The 25,675-nt window shown below is 38.1% G+C and overlaps 1 protein-coding gene and 1 long non-coding RNA gene across 4 annotated transcripts in view; one reads left to right on the top strand and one right to left on the bottom strand.

Annotated features, from left to right (window-relative positions):
• The window catches only part of EDNRA (endothelin receptor type A), a 56,187-nt gene that overhangs the window by 29,794 nt on the left and 718 nt on the right, over window positions 1-25,675 (bottom strand). For both annotated transcript variants that reach the window (XM_070504865.1, XM_014838139.3), the window contains exon 2: window positions 21,513-21,999. In XM_070504865.1, coding sequence (XP_070360966.1) covers window positions 21,513-21,932 — 420 coding nt within the window. In that variant the 5' untranslated portion in view covers window positions 21,933-21,999. The remainder of the gene's footprint in view (window positions 1-21,512; window positions 22,000-25,675) is intronic.
• The window catches only part of LOC139044786 (uncharacterized), a 70,730-nt gene continuing 70,460 nt past the window's right edge, over window positions 25,406-25,675 (top strand). For both annotated transcript variants that reach the window (XR_011501952.1, XR_011501951.1), the window contains exon 1: window positions 25,406-25,522. This is a non-coding gene — a long non-coding RNA (uncharacterized lncRNA). The remainder of the gene's footprint in view (window positions 25,523-25,675) is intronic.

Raw genomic sequence — 25,675 nt, 5'->3', positions numbered from 1 at the left:
AAACAGATTTACCTAAGGACTTGTACTGCCTGATATACTGAGAGGCACCCTGTTTTTAGAATGACTAGATCCAAAAGCAGGATCTCTGTCCACTACATTTAGTACAAAGCAATATCTACCCGGTTGGGACCTTCTAAATGTGCAACATTATCTGTTTATGTCAGTTTTTTGGGCCATACCTAACAATCAGAAAGTAAGCAAAAATGTAAGGAGCCAAATGATGGATGCGAAATTTCTGCTCTAAAGCTCCTGCGCTTTACTTATGGGCAAACTGCCCGAGTCTTCACCGCAGGTTGATTTATTCTCACTTTACAGCCGGTGCTATAAAGTTTAGCTTTTATTCTTCTTTAATCCATTGCACATCCAAAGCTCCTTATTAAAAGGAATCCTCCAGAGGACTAATTCTCACCCTTGGCTGTACATTAGAATGATTTAGGGAACTTTTAAAAATCCCAGTGCCCAGGCCATGCCTTCTCATTTTGGAGTGGTTTTGCACCCCAGGTGACATTTGGCAATGTCTGGAGACATTTTTGGTTATTACCACTGGGGGGGCAGGGGGCAGGGAGGGAGGCTACTAACATCTTGTTGGTAGAGGCCAGGGATGCTGCTCAACATCTTGCAATACACAGGACAGGCCCCCCAATGAATAATTATCCAGCCCAAAATGCCAATAGTGCTGAGGTTGAAAGCCCTATCATAGACCAAAAACCAGGTTCTTTGGGATTGGGACGCAAGCCTCAGTAGTTTTTAAAGCTTCCAGGTGATTTCAGTGTGCAGCTGAGGTTGAGAATCATTGCTCCAGTGCAGTGGTTCTCAAGCTTTAGTAGCATCAGAATCATCTGGAAGGCTCATTAGACCAGACAGCTGGGCCCTGTTCCCAGAGTTTCTGATTTAGTAGGTTTGAGGTGGAGCCTGAGAATTTGCATTTCTAACAAATTTCCAGGTGACCATGATGCTGCTGGTCCACCCACCACACTTTGAGAATCACTGCTCTAGAAGCACCATGATCAACAAAAAATGATAGCTGACAGCCAGATAATTCAGGAGGAACAGAAAATAGTATATAATATAGACATAAGAGATCAAAAGTCATAATGGTTTGGGGTCATGTAGTCTGTAGCCCATTACCCTCTCACCCTAGTAGTCCCTAAAGGCATCAGTATATAACAGTATAATTCAATACGGGTGACCTCATTGTTATTCATGACCCTAAACTTGTAGCCTAACGTCCCAGGCCTCACCAGCTTGGCACTACAAAATATGGCTGTTCTTTCCCTAAATTCAACTTAGGTTGTGAACTCATAAGACTTAGGTTCAAGTCCAAGATTTACCTGTTAGCAACCATGTGCCACTTACCCACTGTAGGTCTCATTCCTGTATGTGTTAAATGGGGGTGGTTCTCATACCTGCTACAATGGTACAACGACCATCTGAGAGGCTCAATGGAACAATGCATATGAAAGAATTCTGAAAACTGAATGTATACTACATAAATGTTAGTGATTTTTAACTGCTATAATTTGTAATCATAAATGGAGATGTACTCTTTATGCACGACAATGAAAAAAAGGATAATATAAATGAATTTACCCCTCTTTATCCATTCCAGATGTTAATATCCCCTGCCATTTAATGCCATTACTTGGACATTATTTTTATTATAATGGCATCTTAATAATTGGAGAAATGAATAAAACCAGTGGCACATTTTTCTTTGAACTAACTTTTCTTCCAGCCCTTCGGGTAAGGCTGAGGGATTCTCTTCCACCCCTTCATCTCGCTCTACCCATCCTAGACAGAAACAAGGACAGAGTACAGTCTGTAATGGCTGAAAACCTCAAAGTAAATAAAATGTTCTTTTCCTGTCATCATGAATGATTGTAAGGTCTCTTGTAATTGGACATGAAGGACCAGGTGCCAATCTTCAAAAAGTGGGGTTCTGAGGTTTTCTTTCTTGCTGGAAGAAAGGCTGGGATATAGAAATCAGCACACAGTTGAATCAGCTGTAAACAAAAACGTCTTCTGACAGCACAGACTGAGATGACTATAAAGCCTGTGATGCCCACGACAGGCCTTTAATGAGAGCATTCTCTCTGGCTGGGGCAAATCTCAAATCGGATATGATAAAATAAATAAATCACTTTGCGTGACTGAGAATGAATTTTGCTCTTCCACTATGCTTTAATTGCTGCAGGATTGAGGCAGAGCTTTCATAGAAGTAAATAAAAGAAAACCCGTGGCTTTTACCCTATTCATACACTTTTCCCTTCCAGAGGCTCCTCTTGCCTCCTGTCCTGCCCAAGAATCTGGAGTGTATTACAAATGCAGAGCAGAGCAGGAACTCCATAAATGTTCTAGACTCTGGCACTGGGTGCCTTCAGTGACCTGGGGGGATGGAGGAACACTCCTTTTTAGTTAAAGCAAGTGGCTTGCCATGGTAGTTCAGAGCGTGGGCCCAGAAGCTGGACTCCCTGGGTTGGATTGAATCCGGGCTCAGCTATGTTCCTGACCGTGTGATCCTGGCATGTTGGTTAGCCTCACTGCTTCTGAGTTTCCTCCTCTAGAAAATGAAGATAGTGATGGTAGATACTTTGGATGATAATTGTGGGAAACAGAAGAAAAGGCTTAGCAGAACTAAGTATCCAGAAATATGAACTACTTGCATGGCCTATGGTTATCAGTTTCTACTTTTGGTCCTGTTTTTCCAATGAGATTGTAAAGGAGGATCATCCAGGTCACCAGGTGCAGGGCGCTGGCAGACCACACAAGCACAAAAGTCCCCACTCTCAAGGAAATTACTGCCTAGAAGATGAACATCAATAACAGTTCCTAAAGAAGCTGTAAGCAACTCTCTGAGGGAGCTCAACAGAAGGAGAAGGCCATGTGGCACCATGGCAAAGAGAACAGGCCCTGGACCCTGCGCTTTGTGCCCTGGCATGACTCAGACCAGTTAACTGTGCTTCAAGGAAAACTGGAGATAAAAAGAGAAGCTATGCCATATGTTTGATGTGAGCATGAAATGAATCATCCACGCAAAACACTTAGAACAGGGCCTGGCGCATGGTACATCATAAACGTTAGTTCCTGTAAGAGATGGATTCTGAGCAACTACTCCTGCTCCTCTGCACTTTAGACTGGAAAACATGGGATTGTTACTACTACTTGCTGCCTACATCTTTCACTATGGAATATTCAGTGTTTCGGTTTTTGCTGAGGTCTTAACTTTTTAGAATCTGAAATATGCAGATGTTAATAACAACCAGGTGGAGGAGAGAAAAAAAGAGGGGAAAGTACTTTTTAAAACCAGAGTCCCCAAGACATGAAGGTTTTTTCCTTAGAGGAAAGATAGTTCACCCAAGATATGGGCTTATTATCCCCAAAATCTTAGTCACCTGAAGGCCAGGGATGAAAAGAAATGTCTCTTTTCAATAACTCTGTTTGCTGTAAAGATGCCAATTTAGAAGCAAGGGATTTGAGACTTCTACTTATTTTGCATGCATAAAACCAAAAGATCATTGGCTGGAGAAGAATAAAACTTCTTTAAAGCAGAAAAATTAGAAATACTCAATATCAACATTTCACAGATTAGTGCCAAAGGTATGTGCCAATACTTTAAGATTTAATTCATAATGGAGAGAGGATTTGTGTTGGAAAGACAGAACCCTGGCTTTTCCTGAATGGAAAAAAGATTTCACACATGTCATGAGTGGAGCCTTATGTTTCGTTGTAACAAAGTGCAAGAACAGTTAATTACAGAAAATAAGTGCTCTGATCTGGACACACAGGCCCAAAGCCTAATGAAAAAGTTTTATGGCTTATTTTAATCAGCAGTCTCTGTGGTAGTACATGCTAGTACTTATTTAAAAGCAAGAAGCAGGCAAAAACAAAGCAGAATACAACAAATTGGCAGAGATCTCCACATACAGATTTAGGTAGTGGCCCCGAAAAACTTTCCAAGAAGGTGGTAATAAGTAAGAAAAAGGGAAAACCAGATATTTGAAAGCATGCAGTGTATTTCATGATTTAATGTACAAAATCTTAAGAACTGGAGTTAGTTCTTCATTGTAACATAAGTCATGTGGTCACAATTATCCTGTGTGTAGATGGAAACAATGACCTAACCAAGATATGGTACACAGCATGAAGAAAATGATGCCATATGTGTCTTTTGGGGCTGGGGGAAGGGGGAGAAAGAATACAATTGATGCTGATCTGTTACAGTCAATAAGGTTGAGGTAATTTTGAATATTTAATAACAGAAGTTCATTAGAAAATAAAACTTCACAACTTCTAATAGCTGAGGCATAACGTGAAATAGGAAGACATACTCAAGATGTCTGAGTTACCAGTCATGTTAGGACACGTCACGTAAGAGTGACGTGCATTTCAACAATTCACCCAGTAAAGTTTTCGAAGCCTGGCTGTCTTCTAGGGAAATGCTATGGGTGCCATAGAGAGTATTAAAGCCACAAAAGTTATGTTTAATGTGAAGAGGAAAGGATGGAACATAGTGAAGGGGAAGTTAGAAATCCTGGCTTCCAGCTCAAGCCCTGTCGAAAACCTCTGGGCCTTGGTTCCCTTCTCTGCCAAATAAAAAATGTTGGGCTAAAGCTAGATTATCTCTAAATTCCCTGCCAGCTCTTAAATTGTATGATTTTTTTTTTTTCATATCAGAACTCTAGTCTGTAACTGGTTTATTTGAAACTATTATTAACTCTAGTTATCCCTAACATAACCTAACCTCTATCCTTCTCTTCATTTTACATGATTAATTTTGTTTTCCCAATTTCTCTTTTATTTTTCCCATCACTGAGCGTTTTGGTCCTTTTTTCTTTTTGTTCCCACACAAAAAGATTAAGGATGTCAGAACCTGTGAAATCCCATAGTTTGAAGCTTTGAGACTATTTATTTACCTCAAATGTATGAACAGTATTTTATTACTCTCCAGGGAAAAGCTAAAATATATAGTAAATTTGTCCAGTGAACTATAAGTATCATATTGTAAATATAATTCTGACTGTATGTAAATTGCAAGGAAAATTAGTAGGTAAGTGGCTATTTTAAGCATCTAGTCGAGTCTGTTATAAATAACGATGTAAAATAAACCTTTTAAAGGTTTTGAAAATAAGTTGATATTATTTTATGTCTTATAGTCATTTGGAAATGAGATACTATTAACTTGTCCTAGTCAAGAATGATAGATTTTAACATAGTTTTACTTCTAGTCTTGATATTTGATATTTGTTGCATCTCCATTGTAAGCATTTTGTTTATTTTTAGCGCTACCTTGAACAAAAAAACATACAAATTTGGCGTCTAATGTAATTAGCCTACAATGACACTTGAATACTCAGAGAGACTTGTACCATTTCCTTGAGATTAGGGTCAAGGTTTTATTTCCTTTTCATCTCTCTCAAAGCACCTGGTACATTGTTCCAAATGTAGCAATTATCCAAGAAATATTGACCGCCACGAAAATCAGCCATTTAAGCAAATGTTATTGGGACATATCTGGTAAACAACATTTATCTTAAAGAATCATAGCATTTCAGACTTGGACAGGTGCTTAGAAATCATCTAGATCAGTGGTTCTCTACGTATTGTCTGTGGACCCCTCAGGATCCCTGAGAATCTTTCATGGGCTCTGCAAGATCAAGACGACACTAAGAGATGACTGCCTTTTTCATCAGTTGACATTTGCACTGCTGGTGCAAAAGCTACAATGGGTAAAACTGCTGGTGCCTTAACATGAATCAAGACAGTGGCACTAAACTGTTCTAACAGTCATTGTGTTCTTCACCATCAAAAATTGATGGTCCAAGAGTAATAGTGAGGAGTTCAGCAAGGTCACAAGATATAAGAGCAATATACAAACATCAATTTCATCTCCATACCAGCAATGAAAAATCCAAAAATGAATCTGAGACAATTCCATTCAAAATAGCATCCAAAAACAATGAAATACTTAGAGAAAAATTTAACAAAAGAAGTGCAAGACATGTACACTGAAAGCTACAATGTACTAGAGAAATCAAAGAAGATCTAAATAAATGTTCATGGACTGGAAGAATGAATATTGTTAAGATGACAATTTTCTCCAAATTCCTCTAAAGAGTCAATACAATCCCTATCTAAATTCAAAGAAATTAACAAGTTGATCTTAAAATCTATATAGATATGTAAAGGACCAATTTTGAAAAAAAACCCAAAACAACAAAGTACGATTTTCAGTACCTGTTTAAAAACTTACTATAAACTATGGTAACCAAGACAGCATGGTACTGGCATAACAATAGACACACAGGTCATTGGAACAGAAAAGAAAGTCCAGAAATAAACCCTTACATTTATTGTCAATTGAGTTTTGACAAAGGTGCCAAGGCAATTCAATGAGGAAAGGATAGTCTTTTCAACAAATGGTGTTGGAACAATTGGATATTCCCAGGAAAAAAATGAACTCAGGTGCTTGCCTCACATTCTACCCAACAATTAGTTAATAAATGATTATAGATCTAATGTAAGCGCTAAAACTATAAAACCGTTAGAAGAAAACATAGGATATTTTTTTTTTGTGATCTTGGCTTAGACAAAGATTTCATAGATATGACAACAGAAAAATGATCCATAAAAGAAAAATTTGATAATTTGGATTTAATAAAAATTTAAAAATTTTGCTCTTCAAAAGACACCATTAAGAAAATGAAAAGAAATCCATAGAGTGGAAAAAAATATTTGCAAATCATATATCTAATGAAGGACTTCTGTCCAGAATATATAAAGCACTCCTACAATTAAAGAATATAAAGACAAATAACCTAATTAATAGGTATAAAAGATTTAAATAAACATTTCACCAAAGTAGATACACAAATAGCTAAGAACATGAAAAATGTTCAACATAAGTAGTCATTAGAGAAATTCAAATTAAAACCACAATGAGATACCATTAAGCATCATTAGAATGTCTGTAATGAAAAAGACTGAAAATAGTAAGTGCTGGTGAGGATGTGGAGAAATTGGAACCCTCATATAACACTGGTGGCAATGTAAAATGGTACAAAATGGTACAATCCCTTTTTTTGACGGTGATACTATCCACCGATATTATTGATGTTTCTTCAGTGCTCCATATACTCATTTGTGTATATTGTATAGTTCCACGCAATTTTACCACATGTGTAGATTTGTACATCCACCACCAGTCAAGATATGGAACAGGTCTAATACCACCAGGATCCCTTATGATATCCTTTTATAATCACATTCCCCTCCCCGCTTCCTTGCCTTCCCTAACCCCAGGCAACCATGAATCTGTTCTCCATCTCTATAATTCTGTCATTTCAAGAATGTTATAGAAGTGGAATCATATAGTATGTAATCTTTTGAGATTGGCTTTTTTCACTCAGCATGATTCCTTTCCAATTCATCCAAGCTGTTGAGTATGTCAATAGCTTGCTCCTTTTTATTGCTGAGTAGTATTCTACAGAATGGATGTACCATGGTTTGTTTAACCACTTACCCATTGAAGTACATCCAGGTTGTTTCCAAGTTTTGGCTATCACAAATACAGCTACTATGAACATGCATGGACAGCTTTTTGCATGAACCATTTTTATGTCTTTGGAATAGATGACCAAGTGTGCAACTGCTGGGCCTTATGGTAAGTGCATGTTTGGTTTTATAATAAACTTCCACTCTTCTGGAGTGGCTCTACAATTTCCCATTCTCACCAGCAATGTATGAATGATTCAGTTTTTCCTCATCCTTGCCAGCATTAGATGCTGTCACTCTTTTTTTTATTTCAGTGTGTAGTGATATCTCACTGTGGTTTCAATCTGCATTTCCCAAATGGCTAATGATGTTGAATGTCTTTTCATGTGCTTATGGTCAACCATATATCGTTTTCAGTAAAATTTCTGTTCATATCTTCTACTTAGTTTCTATTTGGATTGTTTATTTTTATGCTGTTGAGTTTTGAGGTTTTCTATATTCTAGATACTAGTCCTTTGTTAGACCTGTTGATTACAAATATTTTCTCCTAGTCTGTAGCCTGTCTTTTCATCCTCTTAAGAGGGTCCTTTGCAGGGTAAAAGTTTTAAATTTTGATTTATCAGTTTATGAATTGATAAGGTACAATTTATCAATTCTTTCTTTTATGGCTTGTGCTTTTGGTGTTGAGTCTAAGAACTTTTTACTTAGTCCTATATGGCAAAGATTTCTTTTTGTCCCTAAAGTTTTTTACTTTTACATTTTTATGTAAGTCCATAGTTCTTATGAAACTTTTTTGGAATTTTTAATTGTGGTAAAACATACATAACATAAAATTTGCCATCTTAACCATTAGTCATGGGTCATGGATGCCTTTAGCAGAGAAGAGGTAGTCTGAACAGAATGTGTGGAGGCACTGAGGATCACAGAACCTAAAAGTGACTGAATGACAAATACTGAGTCCTAAGGCACTTTTCTCCATTCATTCATTTATCCCAAATTTCTGGCTAAGAAATAACACTTTATTAGACATCTTCAATTCTAGTACCAGCTTTCTCTTCTGGGCCATTTCCACAAACTAAATGTTTACCACTTAGTTCATTAGTTACTGCAAACGAGTAAAGAATTTCAAGACCACAGTAGAGGGGGACTCTGGTCCATCAGCTGAGTTTGTCTTTATCATATTGTCCTACAAGCAGGATCAATTTGAATTAATGCCTCTGTAAAACTGTCAATAGCTCAATGTTCTGGTTCTTGACTCCTCACATTCTGAGAGTCTATGCTCCCTCCCTCTCTCCTTCTTCCCTTCCTCAAATATATATGAACTGTCCTCTGTGTGCCTGCTGAATTACACAGCGTCTAAGAGTTGAGTCCCAAGGACTGAGCTCCATCACCCAACTCTATCTTCTTTCCTTCATCCCCTGTAGTTCCTTCTCTTTCCCCCAACATTTTAGAAAGGTCTGATGTATTTAGAGAATATCTGTGCCACGAAATTACATGTATACATCCACACATACACACAGTGTTAAAAAAAGGAATATGGGGTGTTTCTTATCCCTTCCCCTACCTTTCCCCCTTGTCTGTGACATGGCTTTTCTGTCTATTATCAAAGAAATATTCCTTGAATTTTAGAGCATAGAGGTGAGAAAATTCATCTATTTTTAGTTACAACCATATAATTTAATTAGTCTATCCAAAGAAATAGCAAGTGTGGTGATTTACTGGTCAAATAATTTCAAGTATGTAAAGTTTTTATCTTTAAGATCTTTAGAGTATCTTTTAGTATGGAACTTCCATAAAATAAATGGAAAAGTCTTCTTTACTTTCTTCTTTTTCTTCACTGAAACATGAATGGTTGCCCAAAGATCTGGCTACCTGGTTTCATGCTACGCTACTTGAAAGACAATGTAATGAACATCTCTGAGTGCACGGCAAAGAGTTTAAAAGTTGTTCAGTTCTGATCAGAAAATGCATGATTTGTTCAACAGGTTTCAAGGATCCCTGGTGGCTAAGATTCTTACTGAGACCAAAGTTCTGATGTTCACTAACATAAATGGGGGAAAAATAGGCCTTGGTTGTTCTTCTAGTTGATGTCAGCAGTCACCTCAGAAACAGGTCTATTCTGTGATTATGCCTAATGGGGCTCCATGAGATGGGCTCTTCATTATTTATTTTATCATATAAAGATAATGACTTGAGAGATCAAGTGATTTAGTCAAGGTCACTGGCAAGCCCTTTTTAAAAAGAAACATATTTTGGTGCTGGCCTGGTGGCATAGTGGTTAAATTTGAGCATGCTGCCTCATAGCCTGGGGTTCATAGGTTCAGATACCAGGCATGGACCTATGCACTGCTCATCAAGCCATGCTGTGGTGGTGTCCCACATACAAAATAGAGGAAGATTGCTACAGATGTTAGCTTAGGGCCAATCTTCCTCACTAAAAAAAAGAGAGAGAAAAAGGAAACATATTTTGATTTCTTGGGATTATGCTCATTTACTTTTTTGAGGTTGGGGCATAAGCCACTTAAAATATCTAAGGTTATGAAGCCTTAGTCATATTTTTGAAGTTCAGATCTTGAGCTTTGGTCTCCTATGGGGCAAAATGGAGGATAATGAGAGGCAAGGATGAAAGGTGGGGCAGAGCAGTTGCTGAGATGTCACTGGGGTTGACAAACTTTTTCAGTAAATGGCTACATACTAAATATTTTAGGCTTTGAGGACCATATGGTGTCTGTTGAAACTACTCACGTACGCAATGGGTATGGCCATGTTCCAATAAAACTTTATTTATAAAAACAGCCTTCAGTACTAGATTTAGCTTGCAGGCTGTAGTTTGCCCACCCCTGGGTCAAAGAATCAGACAGAAGAGAGCAGAAGAGATGAGCACTCAGTGCTTGCAAATTAGGCCCCAGAATATCATCTTAGTGCTTACTATTTCCAGATTTACTTCTCCTCCTTTATGGTGACCCAAGAGCTCGAGGCCATTTTGAAGTCATTCCATAAAACCAATGAAAATATTATGGTGAAGCTAACTATTTCCTTAGAATGAAAAGCAGGAGAAGGTTCAATAAATCATCTAAGTTTAAACGCATCTTCTGAAGATTGCAAAACCCAGTGCTCACACATTTCACCCAGTTCTGAATACCTTCTTGGGAGTATGTATTATTTGCATTGTTAGTTCCACTTAAAACGTAGTTAGCGGTTTTGATAAATAAAATGTTTTAGAGATGCTGCAATGCAAATTTTGTTATTGATATTGAGAGATTTTCTTTTAGATCTGTCTTCAAGTACTACAATCTGGTAAATTTCTATGACAACCCTCCCTTACCAATCTTGTCTTAGTATAATGTAGTAACCAGATTAAACTAAACCTCCAAATTTTACCTAGGACCTGGTACACCCAAGATATCTCGCTTAACAAAAATAAGCTCAGAGATTGCCTGGAAAATTTCACCAATCCAACTTTAACTCTCATAACATTTGCTGTCTGTGATCAGTGCTTCCCAATGTGTTTCATGCTGTGTTTTAAAATAAATAACCATTTACTATAGCAGCAATGGAAAATGCGAAAATCTAATTTTATTTCTGTATCTCTTGAGATTTCTTTTAGCTGTATATATTATTTTGGGAGAAGGAGAGATGACAGTTTTTCTGTTTTTAAAGAAAAGGTTAATAGGTGTTTCACATTCAAAATGTTATTTTTGTGTGTGTGTTCAGTGGCCTCAAAAATTTCAACAAAACACTGGAGTATAAAATTCCCCTGGCATTCAGGTTAACTTGACTGAATATATGCTTGTATCCTCAAATAGAATGTAAGCCACTTGAAGGCACAGCTCCTGGATTTGTTATTTTTTATAGGTACTTAGTAAATGTGTGAGTTGATTTGGGGATTATCCCTTATGGAGGCAGATAATAGATCTTCTTGAAAGGCAAGGAAGAATTATAATGAACAAAGTTTATACATAGGCCACACAGGTCTTTAGAGCTTTTAGAAGTAGAAAGGAATTCTGTCGAGGCAACTCTGCCTAGTTCCTAATATTGTACCATGCCCTGGTATAGTTCTCCATAATTACTGATTAAAATATAAAATGATTATGATCAATATTTATATTAAAAGTATATATTTAGTATATAGGTATATATGTTGATATATAAATACTACATATACATTTTTATGTATACTAATGTAGGTTTTATATATATGTGTATATATACATTTTCAGCACATATATGCACAAAGATGCATATGAGAATGTCCACAGATGCACTATTCACATTAGCTCAAAACTAGAAACTATTTAAAAGCCTACCTACAGTAGAATGGATAAATAGTGGCATATTTAGACAGTGAAGTGCTATACAATAATGAGAATGAATGAGCTACAACTAAACATAGCAACATGGATTTCTCTTACAAACGTAATGTTGAGCAAAAGAAGCCAGACAGAAAGAATATAGATCATATGATTCCATTTATACGTAACACAAAATTAGGTGGACCAATGCATGCCTTTAGAAGTCAGGAAAGTGGGTGCCTTGGGAGTTAGGGTAGTTGGTGACTGAGGGACTTCTGGGTGCAGGTAATGTTGTTTCTTGATCCTGGTGACACAGAAGCATTCATTTGGTGAAAATTCAGAGCTGACATTTATGTACATTTCTCTCTGTGTATATGATATTTGAATAAAATGTTTAAAAGCTTATTAAGTATTAGGCTCTTAAATAATGTAATATCACCCTAATTTTCATAGATTTAGCTTCTATAAGAAAATTAAATGTGTGGTAACAATGGAAATATGCAGAGAAACACAGCATTTATGATATAAGCGACAGCATTTTAAAAGAGAAACTTTGAAGTGTTCTAAACATTTTTATTTTGTGAAACTAAGCTAAAAGTTCACAGCGGTCAGAGTGTTTTTTTTGTGTGCAGACATTCTGCAGAATTTCTTTATCTGATCAGTAAACTGATCAGTAAACTTCCACTCCAACTGTAACTATGAGCTAGCCATAGACGCTCATTTTTCTGTCTGATGTCCACAGACAAATTGCCTAGCCTTTCCAGAGATAACTGGATGAGACACTAGTTTGGCAAAAAGTGTTCCTATGAGCAGATGAGCAGATCTATCTGTCCAGGGAATTGTTCCATCAATGAACTCAACCTTTCTTTTCAGGATATTTTCTCATCTTCCAGCTCCTTCCTGTCAATTGACCTCACCAACATAACAATGGGTATAGAATACAAAAATCTGTTTCCCAGCTGTTCCAATGCAATCTGCAGGGCTTACAGCATAAATGCCGTGCTGGAGAGCAATCTCTGTATTGAACACATCTTCCTTTATAACGTGTTACTTCTGCCTTAAATAAGCAACTAAAGAAGCTGTTGGGTTTACCGGAAGAAAGAAAAGGGGATCACTTTGTCTTTGAAAATATATTTCTGTACTAGGGATGACATTTTGATGACTACAGAGTTTGCCTTATGAGGTATATAGAAGAGAAGAGTGTGGCAGCTTAGCTAACAGCATGGCCTCTGGGATCAGACGGGATCCAAATCCTGGCTGTGCCACTTGCTTGCTGTGTTGCCTTGAGGAAATCCTTAAACACTGTGCCTCAGTTTCCTCATTTTCAGGTAACAGTAGGTCATCAGAAATTTGTTGTGAGGATCAAATGAGTTAGCTTGGCACAGAGTAAACACTACTGAAGCTTTAGATAGTATTATTCTCAGTTACATATTGGTATACATAACATTTTAAGATTGCATAGTTTTCCTTCATTGATTCAGGAAATGCTCCTCAATACGGTAGCCAGAATGTTCTTGTTAAAACGTAAACCAGATCATGTCATTCATCTGCTAATAACCTTCTAAAATCTTTCTATCTCACTCAAAGAAACAAGCTAAAGACTTAATAAAGGTGTACACATTTCCTGGGTTTTCTATGACAGTGTTGGTTTATGCCTATTGTCCAGATGCAATTATTGACAGTGTCTCCTTTCACTTTCAAAGTATTCTAGTTTGGACAATAAAGTGGATGGTCTCCCTACTACTAGGCCCTATGTTATCTGCTTCCCCCTGTACCTTCCTCACCCCCATATCCCTGTGACCTCATCTATTACTATCTTCTTCCTTCCACACAACCACCATGGCCTCCTGCCGTTCCTTTAACCTTCCAGGCACATTCCTGCTGCAGGGCCTTTGCACTTGCCATTTCCTCTAGCTGGAATGCTTTTACCTTCAATAGCGGTATGCTTTGCTCCTTTTAAGTTTTAGGTTTTTATTCAATTGTCACCTTGTATGGAGGCCTTCTTCAGTCATCCACTCTCAAATTAATATCTTCTCCCCCTTCTATTTCTTTTCTCCATTTTACGTTTTTTTTAGCACTTCTCTCACATACTATCTGTTTACCTACTTAACTTGCTTACTGTCCTATTCTTCTATTAGAATGTAAGCTCCACGAGGGCAAGGCTGATTGTTTTTCTTCAATGCTATTTCCCCAATGACTGATATATAGTAGGAGCTCTATAAATATTTACTGAATGAATAAATAAAGAACACTTAGAGAAGACAGACCTGATGTAACTGAGTAGCCAAATGGCCAATCAACTGCCATCCCCATTACCTTCTGGCATAAAATTTCATCTAAAATCACAGGACTCCCATCTTTGAGGTAAGTGTTATGAGAAGCATGATTTGACTAATTCCCATTATCGATACTAGGCTCCAAATAAGTTGTTGTAAAATTGTGATGGCAAACAATGTCAATGAAACTCTTAGAGATGTTTAAATTCTAAAAAGTAACCTCTAAATTTGCCATCCAAACATAATATTAAATCTTTCTGAGGACACATTTGATTTTCGCTTCCTGAGTCCAGAAACATAGGGGACTTCAAACCTTTCCAATTTAAATAAATATTTTGGAGTATGTGGTTTTGTAAAATTTTTGATGTTCGAATTTAAAAATAAGACTACCAAAAATTAACACCGAGAGATATTCAGTTCTACTATTGAATTTAACTATTCACTTTATAATGTAAGAAAGTTTTTCCAAGGAAAACCAGATCTAGTTAAAAATAAAACCGTAGCTATAGAAAGCAATTATTCTAACTCCCAAGAGAAGATGGTGGATCCAGAAAGCAGTTGTAGAATTTCTGGCAGTGTATCAAATTTATTTTGACAGAATTTCTTAGAACATTCCTTATTTAACCACTCTCGTCTTACAATCAACTTCAGAGACAGTGAACTTGATTCTCATCCTCTTTCATTTTAGTTCGCACACTCTTTATACTAACTGTATAAACGTTGTGTGATAAAGAAATAACACTCACATCCTAGCAACTTATAAGAGAAAGGTATTTGAGAGATATTTCAGAATAAAATAGCCAGAACATCTGCCTTTATTGATCAGAATGTTGGAATCAGTGCAACGTTGACATACACACACACACATACACACACACACACTGTGTCCTGTGAAAATGTTCTTCTCAAAAGTAAAACTTTTATGCCTCGCTATTTTATGTTAAATTTAGACTACAGCAATCTCTGCCGTGAGCTGAACTGTTTGATGGAGGAATGTCATCAGCCATGATGCTTTTTACATCTCAGCACCTTCCTAATGAGAACAAGACTGAAACCATCTCTCCCTCCTCAGCCATGGGAACAAGCTCGCAGTTATGGACGGTTTCCATCCCCCATCACTGAAATGGGAATTACTGTGCTGTGAGCCAAATGCTGAGGGTTAGCAGAGTAACCTCACATGAGAATAATTACTTAACATGACCATGAGAGAAAGCAATGAGGTTCCCAGACACAGGAAACGAAAAGTCAGAAGGGGAGGTAGAGTTGGAGAGGGTTCTGAAGCCTTTCCAGACAGCAACTTCCTCATAACAAACAGCAAATTGGGTAATAAATTTATCACTCTGTCATTCTATATGGACATATATTCTTAAGTCAGCTAGTTAGCATAATGAACCTTTGCAATATGCGTGTGTCTTAGCAATACCAGAAAATCAACCTATTTCCTGTTCTCTAAAGAGCAAATAAAACCTTTTGGGATATGAAAATTCATTTTGATATCCCAAATCACTCGTAGGTTTAACATTTCAATTGAAACCACAATTACAACCATGCTCAAAGAATGCATATTGCATAGAAATCTTCAAAAGAGACTCTTCAATTGGTTATATACACTAGAGGAAGGGGAAATTAACATAATGCCTAAATCATAGGAAAAGAACTCTTGACCACTAAAGACAGAGAAAGGGGGAAAATCATCATATTGTTGTGTGTTGCTCTGCTTTGCATACATTTCTCTCAGGACTGTGAGACACTCCTGGTTTGCAGAGAAAAAGTAGAAAATCAGCTAATTCAGAAAGCAAGTCTGCCTTTAGATCTGGAATTGCATGGGAGAAAAACATTGTTATAGAGGCAAATACAGTACATTTTCTTATTTTATTCATTCATCAAGTATTTTTTAAGCTGGGCACAGTGCCGGATGCCGGAGTGCCAATGAAGAATGAGAATGATGGCAGCTTGCCTCAAGGAACTTGCAGTCTAGTGGGGCAGACAGGCAAGTGAATGGGCAAATACAACCCAGAGCGTGTTAACTACTATTACAGAGTTAATAGAGGGTGTCGTGGGAGCACCGGAGAAAGGCACTAACCCAGTCCGGGTCACAGACACTTGCCAAACAGAGAGATGTTTAAGCTGAGATCTGAAGACTGAAGTGGAATAAGCCAGCGGAGACGTGAGGGGAAATATTCCAGGTAGAAAGATCACCTTGGTATTCTCAGAGGGGCCAGCTTAGCTAGAGTCAACAGGAGAGGGAAAGCTTGCAGAGAGAGGAGCCTGGAGAGCAGGGAGGGTCAGGGGGCCTGTAGCTGGGAGGCAATCACCAACAAGGGGGGAGATCTTGGTCAAGGGACACATTTTCTCTTTTAAAATTCAGGGAATATGGTTTCTCTGCCTAATTTTATGATTACAGCACTCTTATTGGAGAAAAGGAGAAAGGTCTGTTTTTATTTGCTTGATGATGAGTAAAAGGAAAACAACACCATTATCATGTATGCAGTTTGGTGAGAATTTGATCAATTTGGGGAAATAGTATGCGCAGACCATAGATAATATCCTGTGCCTTGTCCATAAATGAAGACTCTCTCTGATAAATCATCATCATCACCATCATCAATATTTTAATTTGAAGGTCTCAGAGAAATCTGATTAGAAGTTAATTTTACAGTAAAGACCCTAGTCAAATCGAATCATATCAATAAGCATTTATTGAACAACTACTACTTTTGAGGCATACAATCTATAAGCTGTGGCAATTTATTTTTGAGACAGAATTTGCCTCGGTGATTTGACGTGTTGGCAAACAGCTTTTGTATGGCTACCCCAACAGGATGGAGCCCAGTTGCATGAGATGTCAACGGCCGCGTGAATATGGAGATAACTGGCTCTGTGTGACTCTCTGGTTTCCACATTGCTCAGATCCTCTGCCAGAGCAACATATGGGAGTCTTGACTTTCCATTGCAAAATATTCCTGATAATTTCATACAGAAATTGTATTTGTTTATTTTTCATTGTTGTTCTCAAAAAGAGGTGGTTGCTTACAGTGGACCAACTCAGTACAACAATCAGTTACTGGATTCTGTCACCGGCTGTTTTGCTTGTTCTCAAAGATCCAATTTACACCACACGCTAAATGAAAACATTATTCACCTGCAGTATTATCTATGACATCACTGGTTTCAGCTCCCCGCTTATGCATGTCAGAGATTTCTATGCCAAGTCATTGGAATCAACTTCATCCCTCTTCCCATGGCCACCATTTTAATCCTCTCTACTCTACTTCTCTCATACGTACATTTCCCCACATTCCTGTTTCTACTTAAGAGGCTGAGGAACAGTGGTTGATGGGCATATCTGTGTGCACAGATGGTCTGGCTGTTATCCTGAAAGCACCTGGTGCAAAGCTCTGGCCTACCCACGCACACACATCACTTTTAGGGTGTCCACTCTACTCCACTTATAACCCATCTCCCCATAGACAACACTTCATGGGATAAACATAATCTCACAAATCACTAAAGAATATAATTACTAAAAACTATACTTCTAATCAATATTGGCATTTAGTAATTGGGGGTTATTTTTGGTCCCTAAACACAGACACAAGTTTTAATTGTTTTGCCATTGTAATGAATGTAAAATTTTATATATAGATTAATTTACTTGGCTAAGTTTTTACATTTCTTGAAAATTCAGGATATCAGATAATGTAATTTCTTGACAAACTGAATCCATCATCAGTTTACGTTATAAGTGTGTATATTTTTGAAAGAGTCTACTAACTCCTTTCCCTTCCTCTCTCACGTTTTGTCAGTCTTCTCTTGCAATGAGTGATATTATGTTTTTTGCAATTAAAAATTAGATAGAGTAATCCTTTGATAAACTCAGTAACAGCTATTCTTCAACACTGCCATTTGCAAGGCCCTTGTAGGCTTGAAAACCAAGAAGGTAATTGGCATTCATTTGGTTCCTTTGGTTCCTTCTGCCTTAGACTGTCTCAGACTCTCTGATTTTATCACCAGGGAGTGTGTGTGTGTGTGTATGTGTGTGTGTGTGTATAAGTGTAAGCAAGGGCCAAAGGAGTTCTTCTCCACTTTTTGGTTCATTTCTTCTCTGTGCAGTGACTATGACTCCAGACCTAACTCATTTTTCAATTTGGGATCTGTAAATGCTTCAGCAGCAGCAATATGGTGATATATTTAGCCTCTCTGAGAATGTTATTTAGGGCACAGAATGTTACTTAGGGGTAGTGATGGCATTCCGACAAGAGCTGTGCATGCATGTTGGGAATTGCTAAGAAGTAGGTAAAGTATGGCTGAGTGGGGAGGACTTTGACTACTCAACATGGGAGCTCCTGGGTGCTTCTGAGCAAAGTGATAGTAAGTAGAAGCAAAGTCCAGTACAGGCTGGCAGAAGAAATCCTGAAGATATGGAGATCAATTAGGAAACTTTTGGAAATTCAGGTGTGGAGTGACCCTCTCTTCCATGCCCACAGACGATCCAGAGCCGCCTAGCGCTAGCTGCACAGGATAATGAGAGATTAGAAACCGCCTAGCTCTCTGGTCCTTGCTGCGCTGCTTTTCAGTTGTGTTTTACATCACGTTGAGATATGAAACAGTCTCAGTACAATCTCTTTCAAAGTGAAAGAAAGGGAATAAAATGTGAATAGAAAGAACACTTTATCAGGCGCTCTCCTTTTTCTTGTAACATTACTACAGTCTAATCAGCAAGTCTAGCTTGCCCCAAGATACAATCTTCACACTGCCTACTTCCACTTATGCTGACTCTGATGCGTCTCAATGCAATGCTCTGTGTCTGGAGACACCTTAGAACTGAGTATAACAGCAACTGATGGAATTGTTAAACACAATGACCTGTGTGATTTGAAAGCTTATCTTTCTTTGAAGAGCATAGCAGATACTTTCATTTTTTTTCAACCTAATTCTTCTTATTGTAGGAGAGATAAAGAAGCTTCATGTATCCCTTTAATAGAATGTTCTCCAAGACTATGCATTGTTTTTATAGGTACCTAAAACATAATGGTAAAGCGAGATGGACAGCTGCTACTGAGCTTGACATGGTCAGAGGAATCCATAGGTCTGACATGTGAGACTCAAAGCATCAGACTCTTATAGCAGGAGGCAGCTGTGGAGAAAAGGCATGAGGGCCTGGAGCTCACATTGTTGGAAGGATTTCTCTTGACTATCCTGGGCAGAAATCAGAGAAACAGCAACATCTTATGGTCTCCTAACCTAGAGAAGAGGATTGACAGAAGGAAGTAGAAATAACCCCTAAATATTCCAAGGCTTTTTAGCTCATTCCAATGCCTTTCCCTTTTCCTCTGGAAGAAGATCGAAATGACTAGAATATTTTTTTTTAACCCAAAAGGTTTACTTTCTAAAATTACTGTTGGTTAAATGACTCATTACGAGTTTTAGAAAAACAGGAATTACACAAATGACTCCTGAAATGTAAAAACAAGTCAAACTGCCCATATTATTTAGAACTACAATAAGACATATAAAGTATTGGATTCCCAAGAGGGAAGAATCATATAGTCAAATAAGGATGTGTCAACTTTTATCCATTGTTATCTGAATGTAAAACAAAGTTTTATTTGAATTTTCACCGGATTTGGAGATATTCCAGATAATCTGACTTAAAATGTTGCTAGAGAATAGAAATGAAGTTTAGTTTGGCAATTGGCAGGTAGCACCTCAAAGAGATAAACCAAGTCTCCTTCTCAGGAGTTACAAATATTGATTTGCCATGAAGCTGCTTTGCATGTAGTCAAATGGGAATTATTAATTCAGAGATGGTTACTGTATTCTTCTGAGCCATAACGGGTTGGTTAACTAGTATATAAATATGAACGATCAACGTTTAATACTCTATACTGTGATTGCTGAAGAGTCAAATTTTGAATGAGTCATGTCAACATTTTCAAACCTACTATTGCAGAGAGATGTAATGAGAAAGTCCGGTGTTGAGGACATATAATATTTCATAAGGAGAAAATAACTTTTTAAAAGAAAAAATTAAAGTTCTGTAGCATATGCTAAACATTTTAAATTAATTACACATTTTCAATTTTGCAGCATAGCTTGGTTCTAAAAGCTCCACTTTAAGTTCAAATAGAAAACACATGTATCCCTGCTATTCCGTGAAAGAGATGGTATGTGATTTTTTTTCTTATTTGTTGTCTAATTCCCCCAATTTTATAAACAGTATGTTGGAGTAATTTTGAAATGTTTTTTATTTGTAATGTTCAAAATTTTGATTATTGTTTCACCTTTCTTGCTAGACCACTGATTTTTCCGGTAGGCTAGGAGAATTTTGCCACAGTTTATCTCTTGAAACTGAGAGGCTACTGTTCTACTTAAAATTAATTGTGTCTTCAACTGACAAAATTTGCCATTTAAAGTCATATTTCAGAATACTATTTCTCAGAGCAGCTTTGTTTTTATGGATAATTCACAGAAGAAAAAAACACAGGCTGAGAAAAGTGCTCTCCCTGGGCTTAGAATAAAGACATTTGACAACATCTGGCACAGATCACGCAATTTCATTTGAATTTTAGTTCATCTGAATTCTTACAGCAATCTTCCCCTCAAACCACTGGATCAAATACAGAACAACTACTTCCTTTTGGCTTTCATTTGTTTCAGTACTAACAGTCCCTAAAGCAAGGTGATCACAGTAACAGTGGGTTAGTTATCGTCCTCTCCCATTCAGGCACCAACTTTTGTCTCATTTGTCTTGGATCCTTCTTGCCTGACTCTGGGGTGGGCTTACGTGGCACTCCATAAATGTAAACTGAAGAAATGAAGGAGGCAATAGTAAATGGATTCTTATTTTACATGGTTTTAGTAATACTGCTCAATGAGGTCAGCACTGGCCTGCTACCACGTGGACCCCATTATCTCTAAGTCACCCAGATAACTGAGAGAAGCCAGGATACCCTTTGGGTTCAATCATTAATCCAGATGTTCCAAACAGAATAGGTACTTTTCATTTCAAGCCTTATTGTGGATATCCGGCTTCTGAACAGCATCACTTTAAAAAGGTAACGGAAACTGAAGATAGATTTATTTTAAGTGCTTTTTGGGATCAGTAGGTCTCACCCCAGAAATTGAATCTCAGAAAAATCCAGTGACCTTCCCAAGACTGCCCATCCACCCAGCAAGCTCAGGGCTGGCATGAGACTCTGATTCATGGAAGACAGTGACTTTGAAGAGTCACCCCTGAAATACTATTTTGTTAACAATTAAGTCAGAAAATGTGTAACATTTAACAAATGATAAAATTTTAAAATGCCACTGGGTTTTAAGATAGCAGAAGTTGCTCTTAGTAAAAACAGAGATGAAAATTCCAAAGGTCAGAAAAGTCTGCAGCAACTCTCTTACTGTGGAATCAGAGCATATGTTCAAACCTGTAAATACATTGGTGGTAACTTCCTACCTTAAATACATTGATAGGGAGATCAATGACCACATAGATAAGGTCTCCAAGGGCAAGGCTGGCTATCAGCGCGTTGGGGCCATTCCTCATGCACTTGTTCTGGTAAATGATCCTGAGCAGGGTTGCATTCCCCACCATTCCCACGATGAAAATAGTACAAGATATCACAGTGTTAATGTATTTGAAAGCTGAAGTAATCTTAGTCTGCTGTGGGCAATAGTTGTGCATTGAACCATTGCTGGGGAGGGCCAAATTAGTGGGTCGATGAGTGGTAACCAGGAAGCTGAGCTCCGTCCCATGGAAAGCGGTGAAATCCTCCACCTGAGTGCTCAGATTCGTGCTGTAGCTCTCAGGATTATCACTGATCACGCATCCAACCAGCGCCACCCAAAAGGACACCCTGAGGCAAAAGGTCTCCATCTTGATGCAAATTTGAGGAAATGTCTCTTACTGTGTTGCTTTTACACCCCCACTTTTTTTTTCTCACCTGGAAAAAGAAAAGACGAAAAATAATTTTGGTTACAAAATCCAACTGCCAATAAGATTATAGTCAATGATAATTTACTGCTTTAATGAAAAAGCAGGATATATTTGGTAATTAGATAAGCTATATCTGTGTCAGGTTACCCCATGGCAGAACAAAACCAGAAAAGACCAAAGCTCTACTGGGGCAAGTTATCTCTCTATCTCTATCTCTCTCTCATCTCTATCCACAGGTATGTCTTATATCTAGATTATAATATAATCTATATATATAATAGAGATTATATGCAGATTGTAACATAATATGTCAATTTTTGATTCAAGTGGTAGATAAAAAGTTTTCTCTCTATCCTACCTAGGCTGATAAGAACCCGAATTACAAAAATCTTGAAGCGTAGAGATAGACAATTGTATTTATCAATGGAAGAGAAAATGCATTATATGCTGAGTAAAAGTATTAAGGTATGTAATACTGTGTAATATGTAACACACAGTATTAAGGCAGAAAATCACCAAATCTGAACTAACAATTCAATATTCCAAAATGTGTGCTGTTTTGCACATGGTAAATAACGAACATGGGAATAAAATGCAGCCCAGGCAGCCATGTAAAGCGCTACAAAACGTTAACTGAAAATCAGAACTCTGGTTAACACCATCAATACATTTAACAATCTTAGTTTCAATTAAAAATGATACAGTAGATAAACATAAAATATTTATTTTATTGAAAACCTTGATGATTAATGTGTACAAGCTACATCTTCTGACAGGAGATTTTTGCTTTTCCACTCCAAAGAAATTATCATCACAACATTTGCTAATGAGTGATACTGGGAGTAATGGACTTTTCCAGGCCGAGCGTACTATTGGGTTTTCTAAGGGATCTCCATCCTACGCTCTCTTTCAAACATCCTATATAGCTACAGTTAGTAAGACCAGTCACTGTGCCGAGCACTTCACATGCATGATGCCATCTAATCCATACCATGATATGCACGTACCTGCAAAGCAGATACACAGTTCCAGTATAAACATAGGGACACACAGGCTCAGGAAGCTCAAGTAGCTTGTCAAGGCCACAGGTGGCGTAGCAATGCTGGTGATTCAGAGGCAGGTTAGTCTGCCTCCCAGCCTGAGCTCCTAACCACTAGACCACACTGCCTCTCATTCTCAGACTTTGCTAGCACTTAAAATGTTTTAATGATATCTCCAGAGGTTTGATGGAGCAATAGACTCAGGAGGGTGGTTAGCTATTTTCAAAAGACAATTTAGATGTTTTGCTTGTTTTTGTTTTAGTCACTTGCAGAGAGCAAGTGGTCTTTCTTGCCCAAGAAGTCTAGGTTTCTTCTTTAATCCTTAAAGAAAAGAGGTTGGGAAAATGGGTGAGGTTGGTGGCAACACAATAATCAAAGGTAAATAAAAATGGCTCCTCCCATTTTGATATTTTGTCTATTTTCTTTTCTGTGAGTTTTTATGAATCTTTAAATGAAAGGCACAAGCTAATTTCTGCAGTGCTGTGTGTCTACGACGTATACACCCAGGTCGCAATTTAATTTTTAAAAATTGTGTCCTTTTACTGACTCTGTGGGGTTGGTGTTAACAACTTTTTGGACTTTTGACAGTTACCTTGGGAAATCAATAAAGCTTAGGGTTAGTCAAAATGTGGATGAAATAAGATTTATTCAAGTTGCCTAGAAGGTCTAAAGGAAATATAAGGTACAAATACCACATACTTTTGCCTTCCTCAGAGATTTGTCCCAGGAACCGGAAATAATAACATTTTACGTATAGTAGTAACCTATTATATCTGTATTTGTGGTCTGACTTGAGCTTTACAACTCTAATTAGGCAGGGGCAATATTCCCAGTCTACTCATAAGGAAACTGAGTCTTAAAGAAGTTAGTCAAGTTTTCACGGCCAAGAAGTGGCAGGGCAGATATAATGCCCCACTTTACTTTGCTTATAGGACTTAACTCACTTTAATTAAATGATAAAAATATCAATTTTTCTATGCTAGGGGCATACTACATACCTGTCAGTTCTGTCCAGACTTAATGATAAGTAGTTGGCAGTTTTTTCCTGCTTCTTACAGTTTAGAGTGAGTATCTGACCAAATATTGACAGATCTACAAAACGCCACTATTTCCATTCCACAGTGGAGACCAGGACTCTAAGAAGAAAGCATTTTGCCACCCTTCTCTTTAGATCATAGATACAGGAGAAAAGAAATCCTTCAATTTCTTGTGTTGAAAGCCTCCCAGTTACCCATTCGAAGCAGACCCTTCAGCAGTAGTTTTCTTATAAATAAGATAGGGGGAACGCCCATCCCAGAAATGGAATGGCTCTTTGCCCACTAGAATCCGCTAGGAGGATAGCTAGTAAACTGACCTGGCTAACATGCGTATTATGCCACTCATGAAAAGTTCCACTGGTGTTTGCACATTTGCCTGTTGTTTGCCTGGTCCACTGATAACCGCAGGAGCTAAGGAGGCCAAGGCTGTGGGTTCTTATCAAAGTGTGAGCTAGCTACCATTGAAACCACTTTCCTCCCTCCTCCAACAATGACACCACCACAGAAATCACTTCTGATGACATCTCCGTCAGCTCTCTACACGCAATACACTGCAGAGCTAACGGATACTTGGCAAAAGCATGTGGATACCACATCACTGGGTGAAAAGTATAGAACCAAACAAAAGAACCGTCTCAACTGCACGTTCCTCCAGGGATGCGTCTGTAGCTCATTTCCATGGATCTAAGCCATGTTGTGCTCTGAATCATCAGTCATAATCAGTCTAACTCTAGTGAAGCATCTCAGGTTCAGACCCGAAGGACACGGTTTATAGATTCAGCATTCTTCACGTCTGGGGGTCTAAGAATTTGCTAGAGTTCAAAAGCTACGATTAAGGAAGAGGACTGAACCCTTATGCTTACACTTTAACCATCTGACATCTTGGACTCTCAGGATCAAAGTTCACCCGTAATTAGTAATTTGGAAATTCCAACCTTACCGAAATGGCTTGAGTTTAGAGCAGGTAATTTACATGAGATGGTGTTTCTCAATTAGTTAACACTTAAAACAGAGGGAGTGGGAAGGTGGAAAAGCCATACACATCTACAAAAGGAGAAAACACACACACACAAACACACACACAAATAAACCAGGAACTTTTTTACAAGTTTTCCACGGGTTTTGCTTGCTGGGTAAGAAATTAGCAGCTCTCCTTACTGACAACGCCTGAGTTTACTATGCCTCCCACCCCACCCCCTCCACCGCCAACTCCATCCCTGAACGCCATTAGGATGGTGTAAACAGAGGCTGATTATCTAGAAACAGTCCTTGTTTTCCGCACGTGAAAGGCAACAAGTGTCCTTTAAAGGAGAGCCCAGAACAAACGCCCAGACCTCCACAGGCAGGTTTCCAAACTAGCTGCGCTGGGGGTTTTCCAAAACACATCGGTCCCTCACACCGAGTGCCCTTGGCTACCCTTGGCATACCCGAGGTGTGCGGGGAGGAAAAGCGCGTAAGTAAGCAAAAGCTGCGGGACAAACTTCACAAGCAGGCTTTGGAGCCAGCGATGAGGGCGTGATGTTCCACAAAGTTCGTTCATGCCTTGGGAAAAAGGGAGACCCAGGGAGAACTGTTGGTTTTCCTCGAACTAAAAATCCGAATCCCG

The sequence above is a fragment of the Equus asinus genome, chromosome 3 (genome assembly GCF_041296235.1).
Source record: "Equus asinus isolate D_3611 breed Donkey chromosome 3, EquAss-T2T_v2, whole genome shotgun sequence".
NCBI classification, from domain to species: Eukaryota; Metazoa; Chordata; class Mammalia; order Perissodactyla; family Equidae; genus Equus; species Equus asinus.
Note: the sequence above shows the minus strand (reverse complement) of the source record. Positions and strands in the feature narration are given on the sequence as shown.